The 27425-nt window shown below is 62.0% G+C and overlaps 1 protein-coding gene and 1 pseudogene across 2 annotated transcripts; one reads left to right on the top strand and one right to left on the bottom strand.

The window, feature by feature from the left end:
- The first annotated feature begins 12611 nt into the window (after positions 1-12611).
- On the top strand, positions 12612-16018 carry LOC311445688 (ammonium transporter Rh type A pseudogene; annotated as a pseudogene). Its single transcript has one exon. The product of its transcript is annotated as an ammonium transporter Rh type A pseudogene (transcript).
- A 4247-nt stretch (positions 16019-20265) lies between these two features.
- LOC311445567 (uncharacterized protein C20orf204) lies at positions 20266-24963 on the bottom strand. The gene is made up of 5 exons (XM_084537808.1): positions 24894-24963; positions 22015-22149; positions 21862-21924; positions 21598-21750; positions 20266-20981 (listed from the first exon to the last, which is right to left on the bottom strand). The coding sequence occupies exons 1-5, from the start codon at positions 24894-24896 to the stop codon at positions 20850-20852; spliced, it is 486 nt and encodes a 161-aa protein (XP_084393934.1). The 5' UTR covers positions 24897-24963; the 3' UTR covers positions 20266-20849.
- Between the last annotated feature and the right edge of the window lie 2462 nt (positions 24964-27425).

Genomic DNA, 27425 nt, shown 5'->3' with positions numbered 1-27425 from the left:
AAGGTTTAAAATGTTCCCAGCACAGCCTTTCCCGACTGAGCTGAAGAAAAGGTTGTCTCCGTTTCTCAGCTCCCAAACTTTCCCAAACTTTCTGCTTTGCAGCCCAGTTTGGGAAAGGAAATGTTTTAAAATCTCAACACTTCTTGCAGGACAGGAAAGCCACGGCTTCCTCCGCGGCCCCGATGAGCGGTGCTGAGCTGCAGCTCCTGCCCATCCCCAGCCCACCCGAACCCCCCCAGGAGCTCTCCCGGGCAATATTCCCTAAATTGTGCCCGCTTCGGTGGGTGTGGGCTCAGCTCCTGGGGCTGAGCTCAGCAGGGAGAGGAAGGCTCAGCAGAGGCTGAGGTTTGCTCGTGGATTTCTGAGCCTTCTTCCTGAAAAACAGCTAGAGAGAGGGTGGTTTTTTTCTCCCCATTGCTCTGCTGGCTGTGGTGGGCAGATGGGGGCAGCTGCCAGCAGAAAAACAGGTCCAAGGCGTCAAAAAACCTTCAGCCTTTGCAAAAGAAAAAGAAAAGAAGTCAGCAAGGAGTCCTTAAGCCCGTCCTTGAAAGGCTTTGCAGCCTGGAACGGATTTTTCCTCAGCATCTCCTCACTCCTGGCATTGCCCACACCCTGCACCAGGTCCCACCACCAGCCCCTGGCCCCTCAGCCCCCAGGTCCCACCACTCACCCAGCAGTGGGAACCCAACGCTCTGGGCCAAAAAGGAGCCAGGTTTGGTCCTCGTTGCGTGCCTCATGGGGCACTCTGGGGGCTTGTTCCACCCAGAAGCTCTTGGCTGGGCTCAGCCCCACAGACACCCAGCCAGAGCCACCTTGTGCTCTTTTTTGGGGCTGAGCCGGTGATGCTGCAATGCATCCGGAGGCTGTAGGGTCATGGGGCAGGTTGGGAGTGTTCTCTGGAGGTCACCTAACACAGCCCAACTCAACACAACTATTGCAACCAACTGTCTAACCTAATGCAATGCAACCAGGCCAACACCTCCTAACCCAAGCTTAACCAGCCCTAACCAACCCAACACAACCAGCACAACACAACTAACTTACCCCAACCAAATCAATCCACCTAACCCGACCCAAACTAACCTGACCTAAAATAACCTACAAAACCCAGCCTAACCAACCCAACCAACCTAACTCAACCCAACCTAACCCAACCTAACCTAATCCAACCTAACCTAACCTGCTTAACCCGTGCTAACCAACCCAACCGACCTAACTCGACCCAACCCAACCAACTCAACCTAGCCTACTGAGCCCAACCTAACCTAACCTAACCTAACCTAACCAAACCTAACCTAACCTAATCAACTTAACCCAGCCTAACCAACCCAACCGACCTAACTCAACCCAACCCAACCCAACCCAACCCAACCAACTCAGCCTAGCCTACTGAACCCAACCTAACCTGACCTAATCTAACCTAACTAACCTAACTAACCTAACCTAACCTAACCTAACCTAACCTAACCTAATCAACTTAACCCAGCCTAACCAACCCAACCAACCTACCTCAACCCAATCAACTCATCCTAGCCTACCCAACCCAACCCAACCCAACCCCATCTCCCACACAGACCACGTCCACCCATCTCCTTCCGCGCAGCCCTCCTGGGACCCGGCGAGGGTCTCGGTGGACACCTCTCCCTCCTCGTGCTCACCGGCCCCGGGGGGTTGAGGCTGGTGGGGAGCTGAATCACGTCCCCCCCGCCGGAGCGGGAGCGTCACAGACTGTCTGAGGCTCGTCAGGAGAGTCAGGCCAGGCCGCGCGGGGCCGCTCTGGGAAGCCATCCAGCCATCCGCTGGAGAGAGGAGTCTGCCTAAAAATGACTCTCCTGGCTCCTCTCCACACTCCGACCGTCCCATATGGAACGAATGTACATTTTCCATCAATTGTTTGTATTTTTCATTTAAAGAAAGAAGGGGAGGGGGGGGGGAGACAGAAAGAAAAGGGGCTATACATATATGCGAAGCATCAGTGACAGCAGATAGGCCCCATCGCAGAGAGGGAGAAACACTGGCCGGCGTTCAAGAGACTCAAACGTATGGTATGAAACAATAAATTTTAAGTGTGTTTTGACATATTTGGTGGTCTCTGCCTCGCGCTTAATGAGCGTTGGTCCATGCTACAGGGGAGCCGCGCAGCTCGGGGTGGTTGGCAGGACGTGAGGAAGGGCCGGCGGCCAGCGAGGCCGGAGGTGGACGTCGAGGTGGTCCCGGCGTGTGTGCCCTGAGGGGATGGGGCACGGGGACAGGGCACGGGGATGGGGATTGGGAACAGGGCACGGGGACGAGGCACGGGGATGGGACACGGGGACTGCACCGGCACAACTGGGGGAGGTGATGCTGTAGGAACTGACACACCTTGGTACCCACTGGGGATGAGCTCCATCCTAGCGATGCCAATTTGCAAAAAAAGCAGCATCGGGAGGTGGATCAGGGTTAAAATTGATGGACGGGGTTGCTGCTCGGTGATGTATACGGGCTGAGCAGCATGCACGGCACAGCGGGGCACGCTCCGGCCCTGCCCCACGTGCTGCTCGGCTTTTTGGGGACCTGGCTTGTGTCTCCGCCGGCTCAGCCCCAGCCTCTCCGCACCACTGCATCTCTCAGGCTGCAGCAGGAGCACGGGCTCCCACGTCGAGGTGGCTGCGAGGAGCCGGAGAGGAGCTGCAGAAGAGCGGGGAGCGCAGGCAGGGCTGCACGCAGCGCGTCCCCCGCGCCGCCCGGCCTCTGTGCCAGGGCTGCCCGGCTCCCCCCGGTGATGGGGTTTGATCAGAAAGATGGACATGAAAGTGGAGCTTGGCTCTGTTTTCTCTCTCATTCAGAACATTCAAAAACTATTAACTGTGGTGGGGGTAAAAAAGCAGCTGGTTTTAATATCGTGCTCTTCCAATTGTGTTTCTCTCTTTTTTTTTTTTTTTTTTGCTTCTCTCTTTTTTTTTTTTTTTTTTTTTTTTGCTTTTCGCGAGCACTTTAAGTGACATGGTTACATGTATTTGATTAAAAAGCTGTAATTCAACGAGTGCGTTTTCTTGTACTGTACAAAACTGCTTAAAGACACAGGATTTATTTATGGTGGTCTCCTGGTTTTCTAGCTCTGCTGAAAGACAAGATGACAGGGAAATCAAGGAAGGGGGAGACGATAGCGGTAGACACGGAGAAGCGATCCCGTCTGCCTTTCCCAGTGCAGGGAACATGATCAAGTCCTTTCCTCCAGCACAGGAAAAATCCCATTAGCACCGATGTAGGACTCAGCCTGCTGCCACCGGGCTGGTCCTGGGGCCGTCTGCCCACCCTTGGGTGCCCCATGGGTGCGGGTCTGGAGGCGCCAGCCCCTTTTTGGCATCCCTGAGGTTGGGTCTTGGCTCACAGCGGTGTTTGGGGAGCGGCTACAATATCCTCGCTCAGTCCACGGGGCTAAAAAGCCTGGAGAAGCAACGTGAGGGTGATGGATGAGGTGGGGACCCCAGGCTGGCAAAGCAGTGACAAAACCCGCTGCAACCCCGGGGGGACATGGAGAGGGACACCCAGGTTTTGGAGACGCGGGACCCAGCTCAGGCAGAGCTGTTTCCTCGCCATGCCAGCTCCGTGGGATGCTGCCAGCGCGCAGCAGAGCCCATCCCAAGCCAGCAGCTCCAATTCCTAAGGAGGAAAAGGCCTTTATGAGATCCCAGCAAGGAGCCGGGGCCGCTGAGAGCCCGCAATCGCCTCCTGTTAACCCTGGCATCTCCCGGCTCGGTGCCACGCTCGCCTGGATCCTGCTGGGTTTTTGCTTCAGAAGAGACGTGCTGGTCCCCAAAAGGCAGCAGGGGCGCAGAGGCGGTGAGGGTAACACAGGGTTGCTCCCAGGGCAATCCCAGCTGTGGTCGGGGCTCACCCCGGTGAGGCTGTGGGGTCCCCTGGCTGTGCACCCCTCGAGCACCCCAATAATTTCATCTCCCGGCCTCCACGGGCCGTGGCACAGCTGCACACAGATTCTCTGCCCCGAGCTGGTCTCTGCTGGCTGCAGCTCTTTGCATTTCCCCGGGCTTGGTGGCTCGTGTGCGTGTGATGCCAGCCCCACTGCGGAAAGCGGCCCCACCCGGGATGGTTTCGCCTCTCGCACCCGGCTTCGCTCACGCACCACAAAACCTCCCCCGGTTCCTGCACCTCTCCTGGCCCTGCACCCGAGGCTGACAGCCCCAGGGACGCAGGCACGACAATCCCCGCCACCCAAAGCCACCCGGGGGCACCCTGCCTGTCGCCCCCCATCCCAAATTCCCCATCCCTGCCGGCGGGGACGTTCTGCCCGGCCGCTTCCAGCCGCCTCTTTTCCTTGGCTCGCCCCTGCCCAGGGATCACCTGCAGTTCAGCTGATTTATGAACGGAGAATTTTTCGAGCTCCGTTTCCTTTTCATTGTTGTTTCAGTTGCTGCGCTCGCTTCCGCCTGCCTTTGAATAACTCCTGCCATGCTGCAAGCGATGAGAAAGGCTGCGGGTAAACACTCACACTCGGCCCGCGAGCAGGGCGGACGCACCGGAGGAAAACCCTTCTCCCCACCCCACCACAGCCCCCGGCCCCAAACCCAAGGTGCCCACGGGGATGGGGCTGCCCAGGAGCTGCCCCCCTCCCCGGATGGTGCTGGAAGGGAGCAGAGCCCACCAGCACATCCCCGTTTTCCCACGGGTGAGGTTTGGGAGCAGGCACCCTCCACGCTGGGTGCCAGCACCTCACCCCCCCTCACATCGCAGCCCCCGGAGGGCTGCAGCCCTTCAGCGCTGTGGTTTTGGGGAATGCAGCCCTGGGTGTTGTGGCGGGACGTGTGGTTTTCCTGGAGGGACCCCGAGAAGTGCCTGGCGGTGGCTTTGTCCCCACGTGGAGGGCAGGGTCCCCCCCCCCTGCCCCCCACTTCCCAGGGTGCTGCTCCCAGCCCCGGTCCCACGCTGTGCGTGCCCGCACCGGGGGTGACGTCTGTCCTCACCCCCCAGCAGTGCTGTTACCCACTGGGGTGCAAAGGGGGAGCTCTGGAGAGTTGACTCTGGCTTGATTTACAACAATTAAAAAAAAAAAAAAGGCAAGGAAACCCATCTGCAATCTCAGCTCACCCCGCAGAGCCCAGCCTCTCCCCTCGCAGGGCGCAGCGGCGCACCCACCCCCCTCCTGCGCCCACCCGGGGCCACCAAGGAAAACCCCAAGGCGGCCCCCTGCCAGGCACCCAGGGCTTGGTCCCCGCGTCCCCCGTGTCCCCCGTGTCCCCCGTGTCCCCGTCCCCATCTCAGCCTGCGCCCATTGTCCTGCCCTTCCTCCCGCCCGCCCCGGGGCCGGGGGAAAACAGGAAGCTCTCCCCAGCGTGCGGCTGCGGAAATGAGACAAACGGGCTGGAGCGGCCGCGAGGACGGCGGGCGGAAGCGGACAGGATATTTGGAACGGCCGGCGAATTCTTGGGCTTATCTCTGCGCCGCAGAGGCCCAGGAGTCCTTACAAAACAGCGCCCAGCTGGAGCGAGGCCCGCGGCCGGCACCGGGGCCGGGGCTGCGTCCTCGTCCCGTGGCACCGCGAGAGGTGGCGGGGTGCTGGTGGCAAGGAGGGGACGTCCCCGGCACGGGGAGGGATGGGGACAGTGGGAGCCCTGCTCCTGGCTCTGCAATGGGTGCCCTTGGAGCAGTGTTGGGTGCCCTCGGTGAGGCTCCTGTGTCCCCATGGTGGTTGCAGAAGGGACCCGATGGCGATGCACCAGCACCCCCAACCCGTTTGCTCCTTTCTAGCCCCTCCAGCTGGTGCTTGCCTGTTTCTGAATTATTTTTCATCATAATGTCCCGTTAGTGACTCGCTTTCAGCACACAGAGCCTGGCTGGGGAATAGAAAAGGGCTTTGGGCTGCCCAAAGACGATGTTCCCACAGCGGTTCCCAAAAGTGGGCCAGGAGGCAGCAAGGTGCTGGGGGAGAGGGGCTGCTGCAGCCATCCCCAGCTCAGTGTTGGGTCTTTGGGGGAGTCAGGCCCCGGTTCATTAATTTATTGTGAAAATTAAGCAGCGGCTCTGCAGCTGGGGCACCCTGGAGAGTGCGAGTGGCACACGACGTGGCACCGCTATCACCGCGTGTCCCCAAACCCACTGGGAGGCATTGACCAGGGCATTTTTGGAGACCGAGAGCGTCGGTGGCACAGGAGATGCCCAGGCACGGGTGGAGGTGCCACCCCACGAGGACACGGGGACACCAGGGCCGCTCGCCCCGCGCCGAGGGCTGCCGAGGGCAGCGGAGCCGAATTTCGCGGCTGTGGGGGGGAAGGGTGTGATGGGTCACTCTGGAAGAGGCTGAGACTCCTCCTCTGCGTGGAGGAAGACAAAGAATGGAAGCGGCTGCACATTGCAACACATCCCCAGCGAGCACAATGGAAATGCCATCCTCCTTCTTGTGAAACAGAAACCTCATATGATCTCGCTGAGGGCTGGAGACGCTCTTGTAGGTCTGGCCGGGATGGTTTTCCACACGCAGGGGAAGGGGGCAGTGGGGACTCTGCGCCCTCCCGCTCCGAGAGAGCTGCCCTCTGCCACCGCGGCACGAGGAGCAGGCAGAGGGTCCCCACCGCTGCCTTCATCCCTCCTCCTCCTCCTCTCTGCCCCCAGCCCACCCTCAGTGCCCGGCTCTCCCTGCCACCCCCATGCGGTGCCAAAACACCGCCGCTCCCTCCCGGGCACGCCGAAACTCCGACGCGCAGCCAGAGGTGTGTGCACCCCTGCAGCCCCCTCCCGCCCCTCCGGCTGCGCTCGAGGGCTTGTAAATAAACTTCGTTCTCCCTTTATGCTCTTGACCCGAGATTTAATTAGACCCCCGCTTCCTGCCTATATGAAAAATCACTTCCCCGAGCAGGTGGCTCCGATACCGCCGGGGCTGTTGTTGTGGTGTTTTTTTGGGGGAGGGGTTGGGGGGAAAGGTGGTAAATGGGGGGAAGAGTTTGTTGTTTATTTTCGTATTTACAAAGCGCAGCTTTTTCCTGGTGCCGGGCATGGGAAGAGGGGGCAGGATGTGACCTTCATCCATCTCCTCCTCGCTCACACAATGCGGACTCGAGCGCCGCGGGCCGCCGCCGGCATTGTCCCCGCAGCGCCGGGCACCTCCCGCCCCGCGCCGCCGGCACCTGGCGCCCGCCGGCACCGCCGCCACCCCCAGCTGGGCCCCGCCATCGCACACATGCACTGAAAAACAGAAAAAAATAAAAATAAAAAAAAAGAGCAAGGTTGCAGATTTCCTCTCTGCAAAACAACCGGGAGCGCCGAGCGAGGCGGCGGCGTGGGAAGGAGGGAGCAGAGCCCCGAAGCAGCCCCGGTTGTCACCCTCGTGGTGCTGCAGGGAGGATGCTGTGTGGGCACTGATCTGTCGTGCATCTCGCAGGCTGTCCTCTCCATCCTGTCCATCCTGTCCTGTCCTGTCCGTTCTGTCTGTCCTGGGAGCCTTTCCCTCCACCAGGACCCCGTAGGATAGGGTCAGAGTGCGCTGCCCCCTCCTGCGCCCCATGCATGGGGCGGACGTGCCCTTTTCCCTCGCGCATGGGACAAATGCAACTATGGCTCGTGGAGGCTGCAGCCCTGCACGCACATCCCCGCCAGGCTCCCCCAAGGACCACCAAATCTTGCTTCTCCACGAGCTGATGGCAAACAGAGGTCCTGGGGGGCACCCAGAGGGCGAGGTGCCACCCAAACCCCAGCGGGGACATCCAAAGAGGACGCGCTGCGCCCCGCACACCGTTCCCAGCACCCGCTGCTCCTCCAGCCCTCGGGGCCAGCTGAGTCCTCGGAGCATCCCCGTCCCCGCGGAGCCACCCGGGGGGCTATCAGCAGCCAGGCAGAGCAGCTGGTAGCCGGCTCCTGCTACCTCACGGGCTGCACAAGCTGCTCGCCAGAGCGGCTCTGCGGAGCAGCTGGCCTCGGCGCGGGGCTCGCGCTGCCCGGCCTTCCCCCGCGCCAAACGTGGGACGGATTAAGGCGTAATGAAGTGAAATCTGCCTCCTTTTATTATTCTAAATAAACACCACTATATAGACATATGTACTGGTGTTTAATTTGGGGAGAGAACTGCACTGACCCTGCTCGCAGGCTTTTTTTTTTTTTTTTTCCGCGAGTTAGCGTCTGCTTCGCCGGGCTTTGCGGCGACAAAGAAGGGACCTGGAGCAGCAGGAGGCTGATGCCAAGGAGCTCCTGTGCCGTGCCCAGGCCCACAAAGAGGGATGAACCCTTAACATGACCCCCAGAAACACCACCACTTCCCTGCTGCCTGCAGATCACACTAGGACCCTGAATAAACAGGAATTTGCTGCAGGATCTTACAGAGCCAAAGGGTTTTCCACCCAAGGGCAGCTTCCCCAGCCGGTCCCTCCACGTGCAAAGCCCCAACACGACTGAGCTGAGCTCCGGAGCAGCCCCAAATCCTCCTGGCCAACCCTTCCGAGGGCTTTGCAGGGGCTCGAGCAGGGTTCGACGTGGTGGGGGCTGAGCCCTGCAGCGTGCCCCAGCCCTGCTGCGGCCGGGCCTCCCCGCGGGGTGGCTGCGCTTGCAGGAGCCCCGCGCGGAGAAGCAGCGCCCACGGAGCGAGCTGGCACGGGGCTCGCATTGCTCAACGCCGAGCTCAAAGCCTCGCCCCAGCGGCGACAAAACGCGGCCAGTGCCGCAGCAGAGAGCGGCGGTGCCAACGCGGGCACGGCACGGCGCAGGGCTACACGGCACGGCGCTGCCCTCCCGCAGCCAGCCTGGCAAAAACGCCCCCCCCCCAGCACCAGCACCTCGGGGGGAGAGCCCAGCTTTTTGAAACGGGGTCTTTCACCCCCAAATTCGGCCCTTAACTCGCCAACATCCCCCTCATCTCGCCGGCACGCCGGCCCCGATCCTGCGGGGAGCGGAGCAGGTGCAGCCCAGCCGGGCGCAGCGCCCATCGCCCCTCTCCGAGCCCCCCGGCCCCTCGGCTCGGACCCCCCCCCGGGACCCCCGGTTGCCGGCCACGGGCGCCCACCTGGGAGCGGAGTGGAGCGGGGCGGGCGGCGCGCTCGCACACGCGCTGCTCGGCACAGTTGGTTATCGTTACATTTGGCATCAGTCGCTTCCATTCGGCTCAATAGGGGAGGGAGAGAGAAAAAGGAAAACTCAGCTCAAGGCGATTTAATAAGTTCAGCGTTACGAGCTGGGGAAAAGCTGTGGAACACACAAGTGGTAACGCAGGATTAATCTTTCCTTTAGTCTTGGGAATTATGTTTTCATTAATCCTAATTTTTCCAGATGTTTCACTCCTTATACCAGGGTCTTCAAAGCCTCTGTGGCTGCAAATTCTAATGAAGCCATGAGAACATTTTAAAGAGAAAGATTCAAAGCTTAAATTGCTTCCTTTTTTTTTTTTTTTTTTCTCTTCTTTCTCTCTCTCTCTCTCTTTTTTTTTTTTTTTTTTTTGTATTTTTTCCCCCCTCGTTGGGCTGTTGGGGAGCGCATGTGTGTGCGGTCCCAGCGCCTCCACATGTTGTGTTACACAATGTGCTAACAAGATGGAGAAGGCCACTCGGGCCGCGTGATGCGGGTGTGACGTCTGTGCCTTTTTGTCCCCGGGCAGAGCCCCCGCTCGCCAGGGGTTCAAGGAAGGGGGAGGTTTTTTTGGTTTTTTGGGGGGGGAACTGGCCACCTGCCCGGCTCCGGCAGCCGCCCCGCGAGCGCCGGGGCTCCGTGGGTCAGAACCATCCGGGGGCTTTTTAACGGCTCGCGGCCGCCGGCGGCATCGCCGGGATGGAATTGAGAAGAGGGGGGGGGGAAATATAATAAAAGGGACGGGTTAGAAAACAGGCGTGTGTTTGTGTGCTTGTGGAGGAGCTACGGGGGCTCGGGGATGGATGGGGAGGGAGCGGGGAGCTGGGTGGCGAAGGTTTTTAGGGAACGGGGCTTTCGGGGTGCCCGTGGGGAGAGGGCTGACAACAATTTGGGAAATAAGGGGGGACCAGCAGCTCTTCCCCTCCGTGCTGTGCCTCGGCTGGGAACCCTCTGGCAGCCCCGTGGAGATGAAGCCGGAGCCCCCTCTCCCTCTTGCCTAAGCAGAGGGGTCCCCAGCACCCATCCCCGGGCACCGGAGCATCACCACGGGGCAGGAGGGGACCCGATCCCAACCTCCCCGCTACCATCAAGGTTCCCAACCCCTTGGGGCTCCTCCAGGCAGCTGCAGGATCCGGCCGCCACCGCCCGGCACGGCACGGCACGGCTGGGCTGAGCATCCCCTCCCGGCTGAGCCTCGCCGGCAGCGCTGGGCTCGGGCGCAGGACGCGGTGTGACGCAGGAGGGTCAGGCAAGACGGTCGGAACAATCCTCTCCTGGTCTCCAGCGCCCTGGATTCAGATCCATGTACTTATATGGCCTGCAAAATGCGGTGGGAGTATGACCAACGTCTGGAAATCCAGATATGACTAGATCCCTTCATTAGTAATTTCTTGTACATGACTTTCTAGACCATAGGGATTTGTTAAATTTGCAGGAGTGTTTTCTCACAGTGCCATGGACTGGCTGTTGCCAGCATATATTGGCTCGGATCTGTCAGATCCTGTTGCCTTATATGACCCGCAGTTAATTCAGCTTTTCTTTGTATCCAGCCCTCAGCAGGGAACTCCTCGAGCAGTCTCAGCGTGGATCATGCTAAAATGGTTCCCCAGCCCTCCTGCCATAAAACAACTGCCCACACAGTGAAAGGGGGACGTGGGGGGTGGAATTCAATGGTCCCCTCCCCGCCGCCCCGGCCCTCTCCAGATGCTTCCTCCGTCCCCAGGCCCTGCTCCTTTGGTGCCGAAGAAAAAAAAAACTCCCCGGTGCCCGCGGAGGGTTCCTGGAGGGACCAAACTTTCCCCACCCCATCCCGTGGGCGCACCCAGTTCCCCCAAGTTAATCATTTCCCCCCCCCTTTGCTCCGCGGGGCCGGGGGTGCCGTGGGGCAGGGGGACTTTCGCCTTCCCCGCTGACCTCCTGGAACTTCGACCTCCCTTTATGGGGGCCATAAAGGTTATTCTTTAACCTGCACCCCGCCGGGGTCCCTCGCTCCGTGCGCTGGGGTCCTTGGCCCGGGGGGGGGGCAGCCGGGCAGCGCTGCTCTTCGCCCTCGTCTGCTTTTGGAAGGCTAAAAAGGACATCCCGCCTGCCAACAGAGGTGCTGGGGTACCAAACGGCTCGGCAAAGGAGCTTCTTGGTGGCTGCCCTTGGTTTTTGCCCCTCTGGGAACCCACGTGCACATCCCAAATCCCCAGATGCCGCCGGGGTAAGGTTTCCAGGAGGAAAAGGGCACGCACCCAAGGGCGCAGCACCCTGACCCACCGGCCCCAGGGCGGGCACCGGCTCCAGCGCCTGCCAGCTCCACCCCGCTGAGCCTGCAGTTCCCTATCAGCCACAGATGGAGATAAGGAGCTGTCACCTCCCCAACCAGCTCCAGGCACGCAGCCCGGCAGCCTGACCCCGTGCCGTGTTCCCCGGGTGCACCCACACGGTGTTTATGGACCCGGCACAGCCGCCCGTGCCAACCCCGCATCTCCAAACCTTGCCACGGGCACCGGCTGGATCCAGAAGGGCTTTTCCTCTCAAATCTCCCCACATCTCCACGCACCGTGGTGCTTCAATAGCACTAAGATGCTTTGGAGACCCCTCCCAGAAGGCTCTTTGCTGCGATTCCCAAACCTTTACAACTCTCCCCTTTCTAAATACCCGTTCAAACCCCGCTTTCCTTCTGTGCAGCTTTTCCCATCAGCGTTTTATTCAGCCCTATCCCAAAATAGACCTGAACCAAGGTGCTTCCATTGGAAACCCCACACCAAATCCCACAGTTCCTGGCTAGGGGCAGCGGGCAGCAGCGAGCCGAGGCCACCGCGCCACCACAGCCAGCAGCTCCAGCCAGGGACCAGGATTTATCTTAAATACGAGGAGCTAACGAGCTTTTCTCTGGGTCGAGCTTTTCTCTGTGTCGAGCCATCCCATTGAAAAATCCCGCTGGAGGGCTGATGTGGCATGCAATGGGTACGGCACACACCCGGGATGTAATGCAATGGGGTCAGCAGTGCTGAAATTGCCTTTCTTTCCCCTTTTTGCATCAGCAGGGGGTGGGGGAGGATGAGGCATCCCCTGTGGCCCACCAGAGCAGGATGGGGCTGTGGGGTGGGAGCTCAGCCCGTGTTTGCTGGGGGGAGGTGGGCGAGAGCATCCCGCTGTGCTCCCCGGCCCCACCGCGTCCCCCACCGGCATTTGGGGACACCGGAGCAAACCCGAAGGGGACCCCAGCCCCGTGTGTCCCTGGGGACCCCGTGGTGGCATTCTCCTGCTCTGCCCACATGGCAGGGACAAGCACGGAGGCCTCTGCTTGATGAAGCATCCCCAAGTCCCACCCCAAAAAAAAAACCTTCGGGGTTTTTCTTTGCCCCTCTTTATGGAGAGAGGCGGCTCGGCACGATGCAACCCCAACGCAAGGCCCGGCGGCGCTTCCTTCAAAGCACCTCCTCCTCCTATACGTTGCCCTGATTTCCAGCATCTTGCTGTTGAAAAATGGCAGGGGAGGGTTTGGCAAAGGAGCCTCGCGCGGATTATTCAACAATTGTTTCCCATTTTGCGCCCTCGCCTGCCTCATCCTCCAGTAACAATGACGAAGAGCGGCGTGGAGCCAGCGCCCGCGGCAGGGGTGTTGAGATCAGGGACAGCACAAAAATATCTTCTCTCTGGAACAAATATTTACCAACCCTTCTGCCTTTTGTTCTTGTGGTTCTCATATTTTTTTTCCAGACATTCACTGGCAAAATGTCACATTAAACAGCAACCCAGAAACTTCGGGGTAGCTGCTTGGCTGCTCTGGGCTTTGTTTTTCTCGCGCGCTAATTGTTAATGAATTTCCAGCCATTCAAGCCAACACAAACCTGTGAGAAAATGATCTTTTCGGCCTGATTTCGGAGCTTTATGGGGCTTTGCGGAGGCCGGGCAGTTGCCGAGCAGAGCGCACATCATCCCCAAGCCACGCATGGCGCTGCCTTGGGTTGCGATGGGCCGGGAGCCGTCCCCGGCCGGCCGGAGGCAGCGCAGGAGCCTTGGCAGAGCTCACCCACCTCCTGCAGCGTGCCCGAGTGGGCCCCCACCCCTGCTGTGGCACCGAGCACCCGTGGGACCCTCCCCAGCCCCGGCTCTGGGGGCTCTGCACAGCTCCGAGCTGTGGCTGTGGGGTTTGGAGAGGTCCCGTTGTGGGCGCAGGGGCTGGAGAGGGGGGGAAGTGGGCGCACGCCGTGGTGCCCCCCTCATTTCCAGCATTGCTGTTGGCCCCGCGGGTTCCTCCGCCGCCCCCCAGCAGGCTTTTCCTCTTTTCCTCTCTCTTTTCAAACTCCTAAAAGCCTCGCGCCCGCTTTTTATGGTGGCCAAGCAAGAGCGCACGGGCGACGTCTGAGCATTGCTTTGAAGGAGGAGAGAAGGGGGGGGATAAAAGTCTCTCCTTGTGGCACATCGGCCCTCATCCTCGGTTAAAAATTAACCCTGGCCATAAAACCCCTGAGATAGCAGCAGAGCACGGCTCACCCCGTGAGCTCTCCCGGCGCGGCCGGGCTGCCGTCCCCTGCCCCGTGGTCACCGTCCCCTCCTGTGCCACCCTCTGCACCGCGGCACCGCGGTCACCATCCCCTCCTGCCACATCCGAGGATGGCCACGCCGCCCCTCGCCAGCGCCCGCCGCCTCCTGCCCCTCTCTCTGGGGCTCTTCCAGGGCGCCCTGCTGCTTTTCTTCGCCCTCTTCGCCACCTACAACGAGCCCTCGGCCGCGGCCACGCAGTCAGAGGATGGCACCCGGGCTGCTGAGCACCTCCCCGGCCTCTTCCCCCTCTTCCAGGACATCCAGGTGATGCTGGCGGTGGGGCTGGGGCTCCTGCTGGCCTTCCTGCCCCGCTACGGGCTCAGCGCCCTCGCCCACAATTTCCTCCTGCTCAACGTCTCCACGCAGTGGGCGCTGCTGCTGCAGGGCATGCGCCACGGCCGGCTCCGCCTGGGCCTCCACGACGTCCTCGCCGCCGAGTTCGCCGCCGTCACCGTCCTCATCTCGGTCGGGGCCGTCCTGGGCAGGACGAGCCCCTGCCAGCTCCTCACCGTGGCTTTCTGCGAGGTCCCCGTCTACCTCGCGAGCGAGTGGCTCGTCGGCACCCAGCTGGGCGTCCGCGACGTGGGGGGCACCATCACCATCCACGTCTTCGCCTGCTATTTCGGCCTCGGCGTGTCCAAGGCTCTGTTCGGGACGGAGAGGTGGCCGGCGCATCCCAAGGAGACCCCGACGCCCCGATCCGACCTCCTGGCCCTGGTGGGGACGCTCATCCTCTGGGTTTTCTGGCCCAGCTTCGTGGCCGCCCCGTGCCAACCGGGCGATGCCCAGCACCGGGCCATCCTGAACACTTTCCTAGCCCTCAGCGCCAGCGCTGTCACCACCGTGGTGGCCTCCAGCCTGCTGGAGAGCGGTGGCAAGCTCAGCCCGGGCCACCTGCAGAACGGCAGCCTGGCTGGAGGGGTGGCCATCGGTGCTCTGGCCGACGTGCCCATCACACCGGCGGCCTCCCTGGCCCTGGGCAGCCTCTCCTCGCTCGTCTGCCTGCTCGGTTTCCGATTCCTCACCCCGTTCCTGGCGAGGAGGCTGGCGCTGCACGACCAGTGCGGCATCCACAACCTCCACGGCTTGCCGGGCATCCTCGGCGCGGTGGCGAGCGCCGTGGCCGTCCTGGTGGCCTCCGAGGACACCAAGAGGTGCCAGCTGTCCCACGCCGATGGCAGCGGGGTGGCGGGGGATCCGTGGGGCTGCGGTGGTGGCAGGCAGGCGCTGTGGCAAGTGGCAGGGCTGGCTGTGGCCCTTGGAGGCTCGCTGCTCAGCGGGATGCTCACCGGTGCCGTGTTGCGCCTGCCCTGCCTGGCCCCGCCGCCCGAGCCGCTGTGCTTCGAGGACTCGCTGAATTTCAGGATCCAGGAGCAGGCTGAGAGCTCAGGGATGGGGGACACAGCCGAGGAGGTGGCCCTGAAGGAGCAGGTTTAGGCAGCCGGTGCCCTCTCGTGCCAAACACTCAGTGCCAAGGCAGTGCTGCAGCGTGCGCCCCTTCAACATCCTCCCACCCTGAGGCTGCAGCTCCCTTCCTCTGCGCCTGGAAACCCCAGGAGCTGACCGTCCGTCTCCACAGCCACGGAAAAAACATTCTCAGGGTTTATCTCCCCGGATGGCTCACCCCTGGGGGCTGGCCTGGGATGGCAAACATCCCCCTGCTGCCTCGGGCTCCTCCGCCGCGTCGCTCCTGGCTGGGAACAGCAACAGGGTGGAGAGGAAATGACCACAAGCAAGGGACTTTTTAAGAGATGTTATCACCTGTGCTGCACTGGACAATCTAACCTCTGCCAGGACTATGTGGCGAATTGCTGCAGAAACCTCCCTTTTTCACCACAATGAGGCCTGAGCATGGAGAGGGGCTCAGAGAGACAGGACGCACGGAGCACCCGCACCCCACAGCACCTTTCCCTGCCCCAAAACCAGGACTGGGAGAGCAGGAAGGCAGCGAGGGGGCCAGAGGAGTTTGGGGACCCCGAGGAAAAGCAGAAGCCCTGTCCCACGTGGCAGGGAACGAGCTGCTGCCACCCCACTGAGGACAAAACCAGAGGCTCACAGGCACCAAGCCGCGAGCGCGGGGCCACATCCTGCCCGGAGAGCGCCATGATTCAGAGCCCCCCGGCTCCGTGAGTCACCGCGCCCCTGCTCCACTGCCACACAGACAACGCTGGAGATGCTCAGGGGCTCCTGAGAGGGCCGAGGGGGCCCAAAAGCCCCCCGCCACCCGCTGCAGGGACGGGGGCTGTGGGCACGGTGGCCCTCGCGCACGGAGCCGGGCTCGGCGGGGCTGGATCCCCTCTGCCTGGCGCGGCCCCAGGCGGAGCCGACACCAAGAGCGAGGCTGGGGAATTCGTCCTCCAATAATCACAAACAGGCTCGGGAGCCCGGGCGTGTTTGGTTAATTGTTAGAATAAAATATTGTTCAGCTCTGACAAAGGAATCCTGCCCCGCAGCCCGGCGCGGCAGAACAATGGGCCCCGGCGGAGGGTGCCGCAGGCCGAGCAGCGGGGCCGGGGGGCGGCGGGAGGCAGCGAGGCCCCGAGCCCAACCACGGCATCCCACCGGCATCCCACCGGCATCGCCGGCCCCGTGGAGGTGCCCGTGGCGAGGGCACGGATGGGAGAAGGGGGCAGCCGGGCCCCTCGCCCCCATCCGGCTCCCGCTGGGCGTCGAGAGCCGCCAGAGCCAGCGCCATCCCGTGGAGCCGCGGTGCCACGGGGGCCCGGGTGGGCTGCTGCTTGTTTTGGGGTGAGACAGGGCTCCTGCCGAGCCCGGCATGCTGGTGCTGCTCTCTTCCTAATGTTCTGGGGCCTGCTGGCTGCACCGCGTGGCTCTGGCTCCATCAGGGCATCGAGGAGGGTGCAGGCACCCTCGGGGAGCAGCCATGGGGAGGAATTGTGCCGGCACACGGAGCTGTGCGCACGCACACCCGGCCCCGAGGCTGCAGACCCCTCTCCCATGCGTGCACGGTGGTGCAGAGCCCCCCTTCTCCTCTCCATACTCAGGGTTTCGTGTGCTTTGGGCCACCCAGCCCCCTCGCCAAGGCTACCCCCGGGCCGCCCCCAGCCCTGAGCTGCTTCCCAGCGTCACCCAGCCCTTCCCTGCGAGGATTCAGCCTCCTGCAGAGCCACCCAGCACCGCGGGCGCTGCTCCAGCAGCACGGCCCCGGCACCCATGGGGCTGTAGCAGCGTGCCGGGGAGCTGGCAGTGGGGCCACGGGCTGGGGGGCACAAGGAGGGGAGCATCCGGAGCTGGGCCCGGGCACACCCCACTGCTTGGTGGCACATCCTCGCACGGGCACGCAGTGGCACAATCTGGTCGGCAGATGCCTCCGAAACCAGCAAGAGGCTGGGAAGCTGGGGCTTGGAGGGGGGGGGAGCTGCCCTTCCCCGCTGCGGGACCCCGGTGATATTTGTCAGTGTTTCCAGCACGCTGCTCCCTCGAGGGCTCGCCGGGGCTCTGCTTGTCACAGCACCGCACGTCCCGCACCTCCAGCCCGCAGCCTCCGTGCAGGACCTGGGCTCAGGATCCTGGCATCTCACGGCCGGGGGAGTCAGGACCCACCTGGGCCATGGCACGGCTCCGTGCGGCCCCATTCCCAACTGTCCCCGTCCCCCGGGACCGGCTGTCCTCCAGCTGGAGCCGGGCAGAGATGCCGCTGGGTGTGCCGCCCCGAGCCCAGCTCTCCCTGCTCCTCCAAAACAGCCGCTCTCCAAAGGATGGAGCAGTAAAATATTAACCAGAGCCCCTAGCGTTTATCACACCGTAAATCTGGGCTTTCAACAGCTTTACGATGCTGCAGGGAGATGGGAGAGAACAAAACGCTCTTCTTCTCACTCAGACACAGCCTGCGTGTGCCAGTGCCCCCAGCGCTCGCTCTGTGCCCGCGCTCGGGGGCTGCGAGGGGCCAGCACCCCCAGCCTCGACCCCCCCCCCAGGCCCCAGATTGGGTCATAACGCAGATGAGGACCGAAGCAGGGCGCGGGTTTCCCAATCGCCAGCGAGGTGGCTGCTGGTGCTAGGACGAGGAGAGCTCTGCTCCATCCCAGGGACAGCCGCGTTTCGCTGGGACGTGGCACTGCGAAGGGGCAGGGGCGAAAAGCGCCCCCCTCATCGGCTCCGCAGGAGCACGACAGCCACCGTCCTGGGTGATGCTGGTTTGTTTTTCCCCCCTTGTCCTGGGTGATGCTGTTTTTTGTGTTTTTTTTTCTGTGTGTTCTTGTTTTTTTGTCCCCTCTCCCAGCTCAGCCCGCGGCCAGGTCCGTGCTGCAGCGCGCTGCGCTCCGGGCTCGAGGAGCACCCCGTCCCCGCGGCCCTGACCCCGATCCCCCGGGCGCTGATTGCAAAACAAGAGGCGAGGGGAGGAAGCCGTGGCCGCGCTGTTTGTGGGGCTGTCGGACGCATCTGGCGAGGCGATCAGAGCCAACAGCCCCGGGCACGAACACACCTGCGGCACGGCGGGCGGGAGCGCGGCACGCGCGCGCGCGAGGACGCAGCAAAACGCGCACGGCACGAGGCGCAGCCCCCCAAAAGTGGGGTGCAGCACCCTTTTCTTGCATCCCAAATCTGGGGTGCTGTGGGGATGTGGGGATGTGCTCCGGGCTCCTCGCCGTGCGCCCGCCTGCCCGGAGCGAGGTGGGAGCTGGCGAGGTGCCCACGGGATGCCCAGCGCCTGGCACCGCGCGGGGCGGCCGCGGAGGCCGGAGGGAAAGAGGGAAGGAGGGAGGGAAGGAGGAAAGGAGGGAGGCAGCTCGGTGGCGGCTGCTGGAGCCACATCAGAGCAGCCCCCCCGGAGCAGCCGGGAGCGTGTGGCGCTGCCCTCGAAGGAAATGCGCTCACTCCCATGTGCTGCACACTTGGGTTTGCCTCGCTGCTATTTTTATTTGACTTTTCAGGCCCGTTTCCTTTTTCCGGCTGTTTTGCTGTGATTCCACCGAAGCTTCGACCTCGCTTTTCCCCTCCCTCCCTTTAGCCTCTTCCTTCACTCTTTCCTTCCTTTCCATGCACTCATTCCTGCCGCCGCACCGGGCTCCCTCTCCCCCCCCCCCCCAGCCACCGGAGAGCGCGGCAAGCTCACAAACACCCCAACAAAACACCCCCTGCGTGTGCTGCCACGGCCACAGGCACCACAGCTCACCTCCTGCCACCACCCCAAACCAGGAAAATGCTGCAAAACCACCAGCACCGGGCACAAATCCCCTTTCCCAGCCTGCACAAGCAGCCGGAGCAGCTGCACCCATCCCCTGCAGCAGGGTCCGGGTACCCCCGGGGGTGATTTCCAGCTCCTCGCTGCTAGGAAAGGGGCTGGTTACGGCTCTGTTTTATCTGGGAATGTGCTGAGAGACCGGGGGGGGGTCCCTTTGCTCCAGCCTTGATGCAGAAATGGCAGAGAATCACTCGAGACACGGTTCTGTTTGCACAGCACGGCCAGGGCGGCAGCAACGCCCCCAGCGGGACCCCCAACCCCATCCTTGGGGGGAAAAAAAAAGTGGTCCCAACCCCGGCTGCAACCCATCATCCAAAAAAAGGAAAGAAAAAACAGGAAAATTGCTCGTTCGGGGGGTCTGTGTCACGCTGGTGGGCACCCGCGCGGAGCAGGGGGCGCAGGGTTATTTTGGGAGGGTTGGCGGGGTGTCGTTACGCGTGGGGGCGGTTGGTTTGGGTTGGTTTTTGTTTTTTTTTTAATTATTATCGTTATTTATCCTCTTTCCTCTCTTCAACCTGATTAAAACCACTGTCCGCATTTGATCTTTTGTTTAGGAAAACAAGGAAAGGGGGGGGGGGGGAATAAGAGGGGAAAAAAAGAAAAAAAAGAAAAAAAATCCCAGCGCAAAGCCGCCCAGGGAGGCAGCAAAAAGGGCACGAGCAAAACAAGGCAGGGCCTGGGCGCAGCGAGCTGGGGGGCTCTGCGGGAGTCCCTTCCCCGAGCCCCCCGGGGACCACCCGAGGAGGAGGAGGATGGGGCTGGGAGGAAGGGGCCCAGGCCAGCACCGGGCCGGGGAGGAGCGTGGCACCGGGGGACAAGCAGGGCTTGGCGTCACCCTGTCTCCTGCCAGGCTGGGACAGCATCTCCCAGGGCCGGATCCTGCTCGCCACCCAGCGCCACCCCCAAAAAGCAAGGCCCGATTTGTGCCCCCGAAGCAAAAACCCTGCTCCCTTCCCATTAAACCGGGGCCAGCAGCGTGCCCAGGGACCCCTCTCCCACCTCCCAGCCACGCAGCCCCCCGGCTGCGCTCCAACCCCAGAGGCAGGGCGGGGGGCACAGCCCCCAAATCCCCTTTTCTCTCCCCAATTTTCCCCCCCCCCGCGGCACAGAACCGCCTGCAGCCCCCGCGAAGCCCCCAGCAAAGCGCCCCCAGCCCCTGCCGTGCGCACGGAGGGGACCCCCCCGGCCGGGCCACCCGCAGCCCCGGGGATTGGTGGGGACACAGAGGGAAAGGGACACAAAGGGGGGGGGAACCCAAAGCGTTTTGGGGCCGGGGAATGTTTTTTTTAGCCCGCTGCTGCCACCTCGTGTCCGCGCCGCAGCCGGGAGCGGGGATGGGGAAACTGAGGCAGGGCGCACAGCACCGAGCACCCCCACCGAAAAAAGGGGGGGCAGGATGGGACCTCAAAAGGTCCCCCAGGAGCACTGTGAGACCCCCAAAAACAAGGCAAGGCAGCAGAGAAAGCAGCCAAGGAGGCTGCGAGGGAAGGAGGGGATTTATTTTTGGCTCCCCCCCCCTCCAGCCCCGCTGCTCCAAGCAGCCAGAGCAGTCCTGGGGGGGTGTCTCAGTGTTTTCAGGGCAGCAGCTCACCCCGGCACCCTGCAGGCACCCCACGGGCACCCATGGGTGCATAGAAGTCCAGTGCCAGCAGAAACCTCAGCCCCATGGCCCAGTTTGTCCTTTTTCGGTCCAAAAAAAAACCAAAAAACAACAACAACAAAAAAAAACAGCTATTGTCCCCCCCCAAAAAAAAAGCAGCAGGTGATGCAGGGGCAGGAGCATCACAGAAATCAGGGTCTCTCTCTTCTCTTTTTTTTTCTGGGCTTCCCCTTCTTCTTCCCCCAGCTCGGGGCTGTCCAGCTGGCGGCTGCAGCCCCCCTCCAGCCCCCACCCCGTGCACCGGGGCCAGTCCCGGGGGTACCACTCGAAACAAGAGGACGAATTAAATCCGGGCACCCCCTGGTACCTCTGTGGCTGACTTCGGGGTTGAATTTCCCCCAGGTCCCAAAAACCAGGCGGCGTCAGCCACGAAAGCGGAGCGGGGAGGAGGTGAGGGGACCCCTAGGAGCCCCGGCGGGGGCCGTGCAGGGCGTAGAGCTTCTCCCAGCACGTCGCCAGCCTCTGCGCCCTCCTGGAGATCTCCTTCAGCTGCTTCCTCCTCCCGCGGGGCTGCGCCGGGGCGCGGGGTGGGCTCTGCTGTCGGGGTGCCGAAGGGGTGAGAAATATCCCCAGCAGGGAGTCAACCCCAAAATGCTGAGCCCCAGGGGAGGGCGCAGACCCCGTGCGCATCGGGGTTGGAGCTGCAGGCTGCCCAAACCACCCGCAGCAAGGAGGTGCCCTATGGACAGGTGGGGTCCCCGGGGCTGCAGGAGATTTGGGGACCCCCCCCCAGCCTGCAGCACCCACCCTGGACACCCCATGGCACGTCCACGTGTGGGGCAGAAGTGGTTTTCCAGCCCCCCCCCAGCCCGCAGCCAGGAAGGGTTAACCCCAGGTGGTTTCCCCACCGTGGCAGGGAGATGCCCCCAGTCGCACCAGTGCCATCCCGGGGGCTTCCCCGCTGCTTAATTGGTTAATGAGTTGCTTGGTTAATGAGTTGTCTGGGCAGGAGAGCCTCCAGGCTGGGGTTTCCCCAGCAATTCCCCAGCGGAGCCCTGGGGACACCCAGACTGGTGCCCTGGGGATAAATCCCAGTTCTGGCCCAGGAGCAACTGGGCAAGGGGAGCAGAACGACTCTCATCATGGCTCCCAGCTCACGGCCAGGAAACTGGGAGCTACTGGGGAGACTGGGAAGGGGCAGGGCTCCCACCTTGCCGATTCTCCTGCAGTTCTCCCTCAGCACGAACTCGGTGTTCCTGGCCACCTTCCACACCGCCACCTCCTCGGGGCCACGCAGGGTGCCGCCCGCCACGTCCCGCAGGGACATGCTGATGTTGTAGATGGCCAGCAGGATCTTCTGGTCCTTTGGGGGGGGGGAAAAAGAGAAAGGGGAGAGCAGCCCCGAGCGGGGAGAGGGCTCGACAGCTCCTTGGGGGGGCTCAGGTGGCACAAATCCCCAGCCCCGGGTGCTCACCTTGTCCGAGCGGCAAGCCAGCCCTGCCCGGCTGCTCCTCTCCGCCGAGCCGCTCAGGTTTTTCTGCAGAAATAAAATAAAATAACGAGGGAAAGAAAGCAAGGAGAGCCATCGGGCAGCCTAAAGCAGCCCGCCAGCACCCTTCTTGCTCACCAGGTTCTGGATCTCGTGGAAGATGACGGCGCGGTACTGCCGCAGGATCCTGGCGATGCTGCACCTCTTGCCCCGGCCCAGCACGGCGAGGAGCAGGAGCAGCAGCACAGCGCAGGAAAGGGCCCTGGGGAGAATCTGTGCAGGGAAAGGGCTCAGCGTCAGCCGGGGATGGGACACAAAAGGGGATGCAGGGAGGGTCGGGGATCTGCTTTCAGCTCCTCGCCACGGGCATCAGGCGGAGCTGCCCCTGGGGATGCAGCAGGAGGGGGAGCAGCTGGGTCCTGGGGGTGGGCACCCCCCCAGTGGGGACCCCGGGGGCTCTCCCCAGCTCCCCAAATCCGGGCTGTCGAGCACCGAAGATCAAAGGGAGCTGCCCGAGACCCGCTCTGCCCTTTGGAGAGGGGCAGGGGGCGCGCAGCCACCCGCTTCCCCAACACAGCTCCAAGTTTCAGGTCCCCTTTGGGAAGGTTGGGAAGGTGCCCCCTGCAATTCCACAAACCCCAAGGCAAGGACACGGCCCCGGGACAGCCGCTCAGCATTTCTCCAAGCCCCCACACGGCCCCGCAGCCTCCCAACCCCAAAGCTTCCCGGCAGCCCCGGCGGAGCAGGGAAAACCCCAAAGCTGACATCCGAGCTTGGCAGCGCTGGGCGGGGGTGCCCGGACCCTCTCCGAGGGCTGAGTTCAGGCGCTTTGGAGAGGAGCCAGAGCAGCCTCAGGTGACCGGGAGCGGGGATATTTGAGCACCCGGCAGCGGGGTGAGGAGGGGAAGAGGATGGGAAGCCCCACGCACGCTGCAGCTGCCGGGAAAGAAGCCCAGCAGCTCTCCTCCCCGGCACACCGCTGCGAGATGGCACGGTGCTGGGCTCCAGGCTGGCACCGGGCGTTTCTATCAGCTCCTGTTGGCCGTGGAAGTCCAACTCCCTCCACCTTTTCCCCCTGCAACTCCAAGCATCAGGTCTGGGCAGGCAGCAAGCAGCTCAGCACCCTCCAAAAGCAGCTGCTGTGCGCAGCCGGAGTGCACACGGGAAGGAAAAAGCTGGTGGCAAGGGCTGGTGGCTGCTGGTTTCACAGCTTCCAGCCACAGGAGGGATTTCATCTCTGGGTTAGGGCTTTGCTCCCCTTTCTCCTTTCTGGATCTCTGAGCTCTCCGCCCCAAGGCGCAGCTCACACCTGGGTGGGTTTGTTGCCATCCCAAATATCTGGCTCTCGGGCTTGGCTTTTGGCTCAGGAGCACCAGATGGTCCCCAAGGCCAGGCAGATGCCACCCGTCCTGCCCCGTGGTGGGAGCCTGGGGGTTTGTTTGCAAAGCCTGCGTCTGCTCCCTGCTCAATTAAAGGCTGGTCCTGGCTCCAAAGGGCGAGGAAACCTCTCCCCACCCTCCTGCTCCTGAGGCTCAGCAGGACGGGAATATCAACACCCTGCAGCAAACCCAGCACCATGCCAGGCTGTGAACCCGGGGGCATCACCCTGGAGCAGGCACAGGCACAAGAAAACAAGCAGATCCCCATGGAAGTGGTGCAAATCCCACTGGGAGTCCTCCAGCGCTCCCAACCCGTGCCCACCTCGCAGGATTCTGGCGCTGGGCTCCATCCCCAGGGCTGGGGAAGAGCAAAAGCAAAGCTGGCCGAGGGGTGATTCAGCACAGAACTCCTCGGGGACACGAAGGAGAAGGGGACATCCCGTGCAAAGTCTAAGGGTTGCTCTCGGGAAGCCCGTGGCCACGCAGCTTTACCCAGAGCACCGAGCCAGGGAAGCCGAGTTCCCCGCAGCGCTTTGTTGAACAACTGGGACCGAATTCCAGGAGCAAGCACACCCTCGGCAGCATTTCCAGGCAGCTGATGGCACCGGGATCTCAGCCCCCAGCACGGGAGGAAGCTCAGCAAGCAGCTGAAAAGCTCGGAGAGGCACCGGGGCAGGAGCCAGGAGGGTGCCGTGGGCGCTTCCACCGCCCCCATAAAGAGCAGGGGGACCGGAGATAAAGGGGAGATAAAGCCCAGGAACCCAAATCCGTGCTCAGCTCCCCTCCTGCAGGATGGGGGAAGGTCCCAGGATGGGGGAAAATGAGGTGTGTGGCTGATTTGGGGTCACACCAGCTCCCCTCACCCCCGTGCTCGCAGCAGGAGGGCCGGGTTGGGCACGGCGCTGGCTGCTCCGGATTTGGGGTCGGGTTCGTCCCCTGGGGCTGGCAGGGAAAAAGGAGCTGGGGAGCACGGCCACGGGGCTGCAGCCACCTGGCAAGGAAAGCTAATCCCTTCCCCGGCTCTAATCCTCCTGCAAACACCGGCAGATAAGGGAAATCACCTCCAGAGATAGAGCAGCTCCCGGTGGCACCGCGCGAGGCTCGGCCACCCCAGTTCCAAGGCGCTGGGGTCCCCAGGTCCTCTCAGCCAGGCTGTCCCCATCCCTGTCCCCTAAAACCTTCCTCTCCAAAGGGATCCTGCCACGACCCCGTGCCTGCAGAGCAGCCACCCTGCGCCTCGGGACCAGTGACACTTTTGGGACCAGCCACGCGGCCGTCCCCACGTCCAAGCCCCGGCCCAGCCCTCCCGAGCGCTTCCACGCCCTCCCGGCCAGACCAGCCCCTTCCCCACCAGCTCTGACCTCCATCCCCACCAGCTCCAGCTCCTACCCTGACCCTACTCCCATCCTGACCCGCTCTGAGCCCCTTTAGGGCCGGACCAGCCCCATCCTAATCCCTAACCCCACTGCTCCGAGCCCCGTTCTGGGCAGACCAACACCACCCGCGTCCCGACTGCTCCCAAACCCCATCCCAACCCAAGACCCAAACCTACCCCAATCCCCACAGCTCCCCCCCAACCCCAATCCCAATCCTTCAAGGGGGCTCAGGACCATCTCCCCCCAGCCCCAGCCCACTCACCATGGAGCCCCGCAGGCACCGGGGGGCCCCCACAGCCTGGCCCCCCTCCGCGTCCCGCTCCGCCGCCGCCGCGCTGGGGCTCGCGGTTTGAACTTGGCTCCACGCGCGGGGCCGCGGTGGGAGGGGACGGGCCCGGCCCCATACAGCGAGGGGGGGCACCTCTGGGCCCAGCCCCGGCTGTTTTCCCGTAGGATGAAGCCCCCCAAACCCGCAGGATGGAGCCCCCCGGGCAGCCCCGGGACGAGCAGGAGGCGTTGGGCGAGCGGAGAAGCCGGGGAAAGGAAAAGGAGCGAGGAGCTGAGGGCTCGGGGAGGAGGTGGAGGAGGCAAACCCAGCGTCCTGCTCGTGCCGAGGAGCCGTGCCTGGAGGGTCAGGGTACAGGAGGCTCCCTTCTTCCTTGAAGGGCCCTAATAGGGCTCGCAGAGAAAGCGCTGCGTGGGCTCAGCCCCACGGAGGTCAGGAGGGAGGCGCTGCCCTGCTCCTGCACAGGGCCGTGCTGTAGGAATACACCAAAATGCACCCCCAGGGCACCGTGAGCATGATTAGCAGTCCTTTAATTCATTATTAGAAGTCCTTTAATTCATTATTAGCAGTCCTTTAATTCATTATTAGCATGCCCTAAATCATCATTCTAAATCCACAGGCGGCTGCTGCCCCTGGGTCGCATCGTGGCTGCACCTGGAGAAGGTGAGGGGACGCCGCTCAAACACCCGCACGCAGCCAAAATAAATCCTCCAGCTCCCCCACTCTGAGTTTTAGGGGCACATCGCCCTTTAGCTCGCAAGCCCAGGCAGGGAAAGCAAAGCCCTGACTCGCCGGGGCAGCCGCTTTCACGCAGGATGCGTTCAGAGCCAGCCTCACACGCGAGGCTCCGCTGGCGTGAGGTGAAATAAAGCTGAAGGATCCGAGGAGCCGACCCCTCGCAGCTTGGCAAGTGTGAGCAGGAGGCGTCCGAGCAGGCGAGTGGGAACCTCAGCGTACACAAGAGCATACCGCTGAGGACAGGGCCCATATAACTTCTTTACGGAGCTCTATATCTCGTTAAATGGGGTAGGTGCCATCGGCCGTTTGGAAACACAAAGCCGGCTCCCAGCACTAAAAGGCTCCGAGATGGATGATGCTTTTTTTCTGAAAAGGAAAACAATCTGAAAACCCCGGGACAGGGAAGGCTGAAGATGCAAGGAGCAGGTGGTAAAAGGAGTTGGGTGCAGGTCCCCTGGCCCAGGGCTCTCAGCCCATCCCAGGAAAACCACCTCTCCTCTCACCTGCCACAAGAATCTCCCCTGCGAGTCCCTCCCTTGCCTTTTCTCAGTTTTTGGGCATTGCCCCAAAAATCTTTAGATACGATGCTGCCACCTGAAAGGGGCAGGGAAAGCGCACTGACCCCGACCAGCACACGGCATTTATCTCCAGGGAGATGCCCCAAACACCTCACAGCTCAGGAGTTTCTCCAGCAGGAGCCGTGCCACCGTGGTTCCAGCCGTCCTCCCCACCTCACCTCCACGGGCACCAAGAGGAGGGCACCGCAGGGCTGAGGAGGACTGGAGCTCCATTTTCACCTCCCAGCACTTCCAGAGGTGACGTTATGGAAGAAAGGGAGAAGCCACGGGAGAGGCACAAGGACTTGACCACGCTGAGAACTGTTGATTTCTTTCTCCTGCAGCTTTTGGCTCAGTCTTGAAACCCTGGCCGAGCCACGTCCCCTTCCCACACGCCCACCCTCTCCTTTTCACAAGGGATTGACTCCAATCTTGTCCCATTTCACCTTCACATCAGACCCCCCTTCAGGGCAGATGCCAACGATGGCACAGATCCCTGAGCAAATCTCACTCACCTTTGGGAAACTACAAGCCCACAGGACATCCACGATTTACACCCTTCTTATTGAAAGTGCAGCTTCACACATGTCCATCAGCTGCTCAAGGGAAAGGACAAGAGTTCACAAGTTTTCTCTTACAAAACCAAAAGATAGAAACGTTTGGCCTTGGAGGAAAAGCCTGTTTCAGTGTTAAAACACTTTTCATGTGCACTGTTGCTTTTGGCAGAAGGATGCGGCACGGCTTGGTGCAACCACCCCTGGCAGAAATGTTCCCAGAGTGGTGAGAGCCTGGCAAGTTCAAAGGTTTCTGCTATCACAGCCACTCTTCCCAGTCAGAGTACAAAGGCGAGACCACATTCAAAGAGGACTTAAGGAAACAAAACACAAGCCATGTTTTATACATATTTTCCAGACAAATAAAGGTTTTTTTTTCCTCTAGCTAAATACATTACATAATGCACATACACAGACCTGGATACTTCTTCTAAATCCTAACACGTAAGGTATTACACCTTTTAGTTCAGTGAATGATCACGAGCCAGTAAGGGTCGTTAGGTCAAAATAATACAGGTGGCGAGTATAGAAAATTGAAGACAACCTTCAAAGGGTCCCAGACACAAAGATCTCGCCCTAATTAATCTGCTCTTTGCCATCTGCACTTGAAGACGGCCATCCCAAACACCCACACTGAAAAAGCAGTCGCCACTAAGTGC

This window comes from Aythya ferina, assembly GCF_964211825.1.
Source record: "Aythya ferina genome assembly, chromosome: 16".
NCBI lineage: Eukaryota > Metazoa > Chordata > Aves > Anseriformes > Anatidae > Aythya > Aythya ferina.
This window is presented reverse-complemented; position numbering and strand designations above follow the sequence as displayed.

Coding starts and splice junctions, on each gene's coding strand:
- LOC311445567 (XM_084537808.1), bottom strand. Junction 21,751..21,861: donor TGGCTTGCCGCTCGGACAAG/GTGAGCACCCGG, acceptor CCCCCCCCAAAG/GACCAGAAGATCCTGCTGGC. Junction 20,982..21,597: donor ACTGCAGGAGAATCGGCAAG/GTGGGAGCCCTG, acceptor CCCCGACAGCAG/AGCCCACCCCGCGCCCCGGC.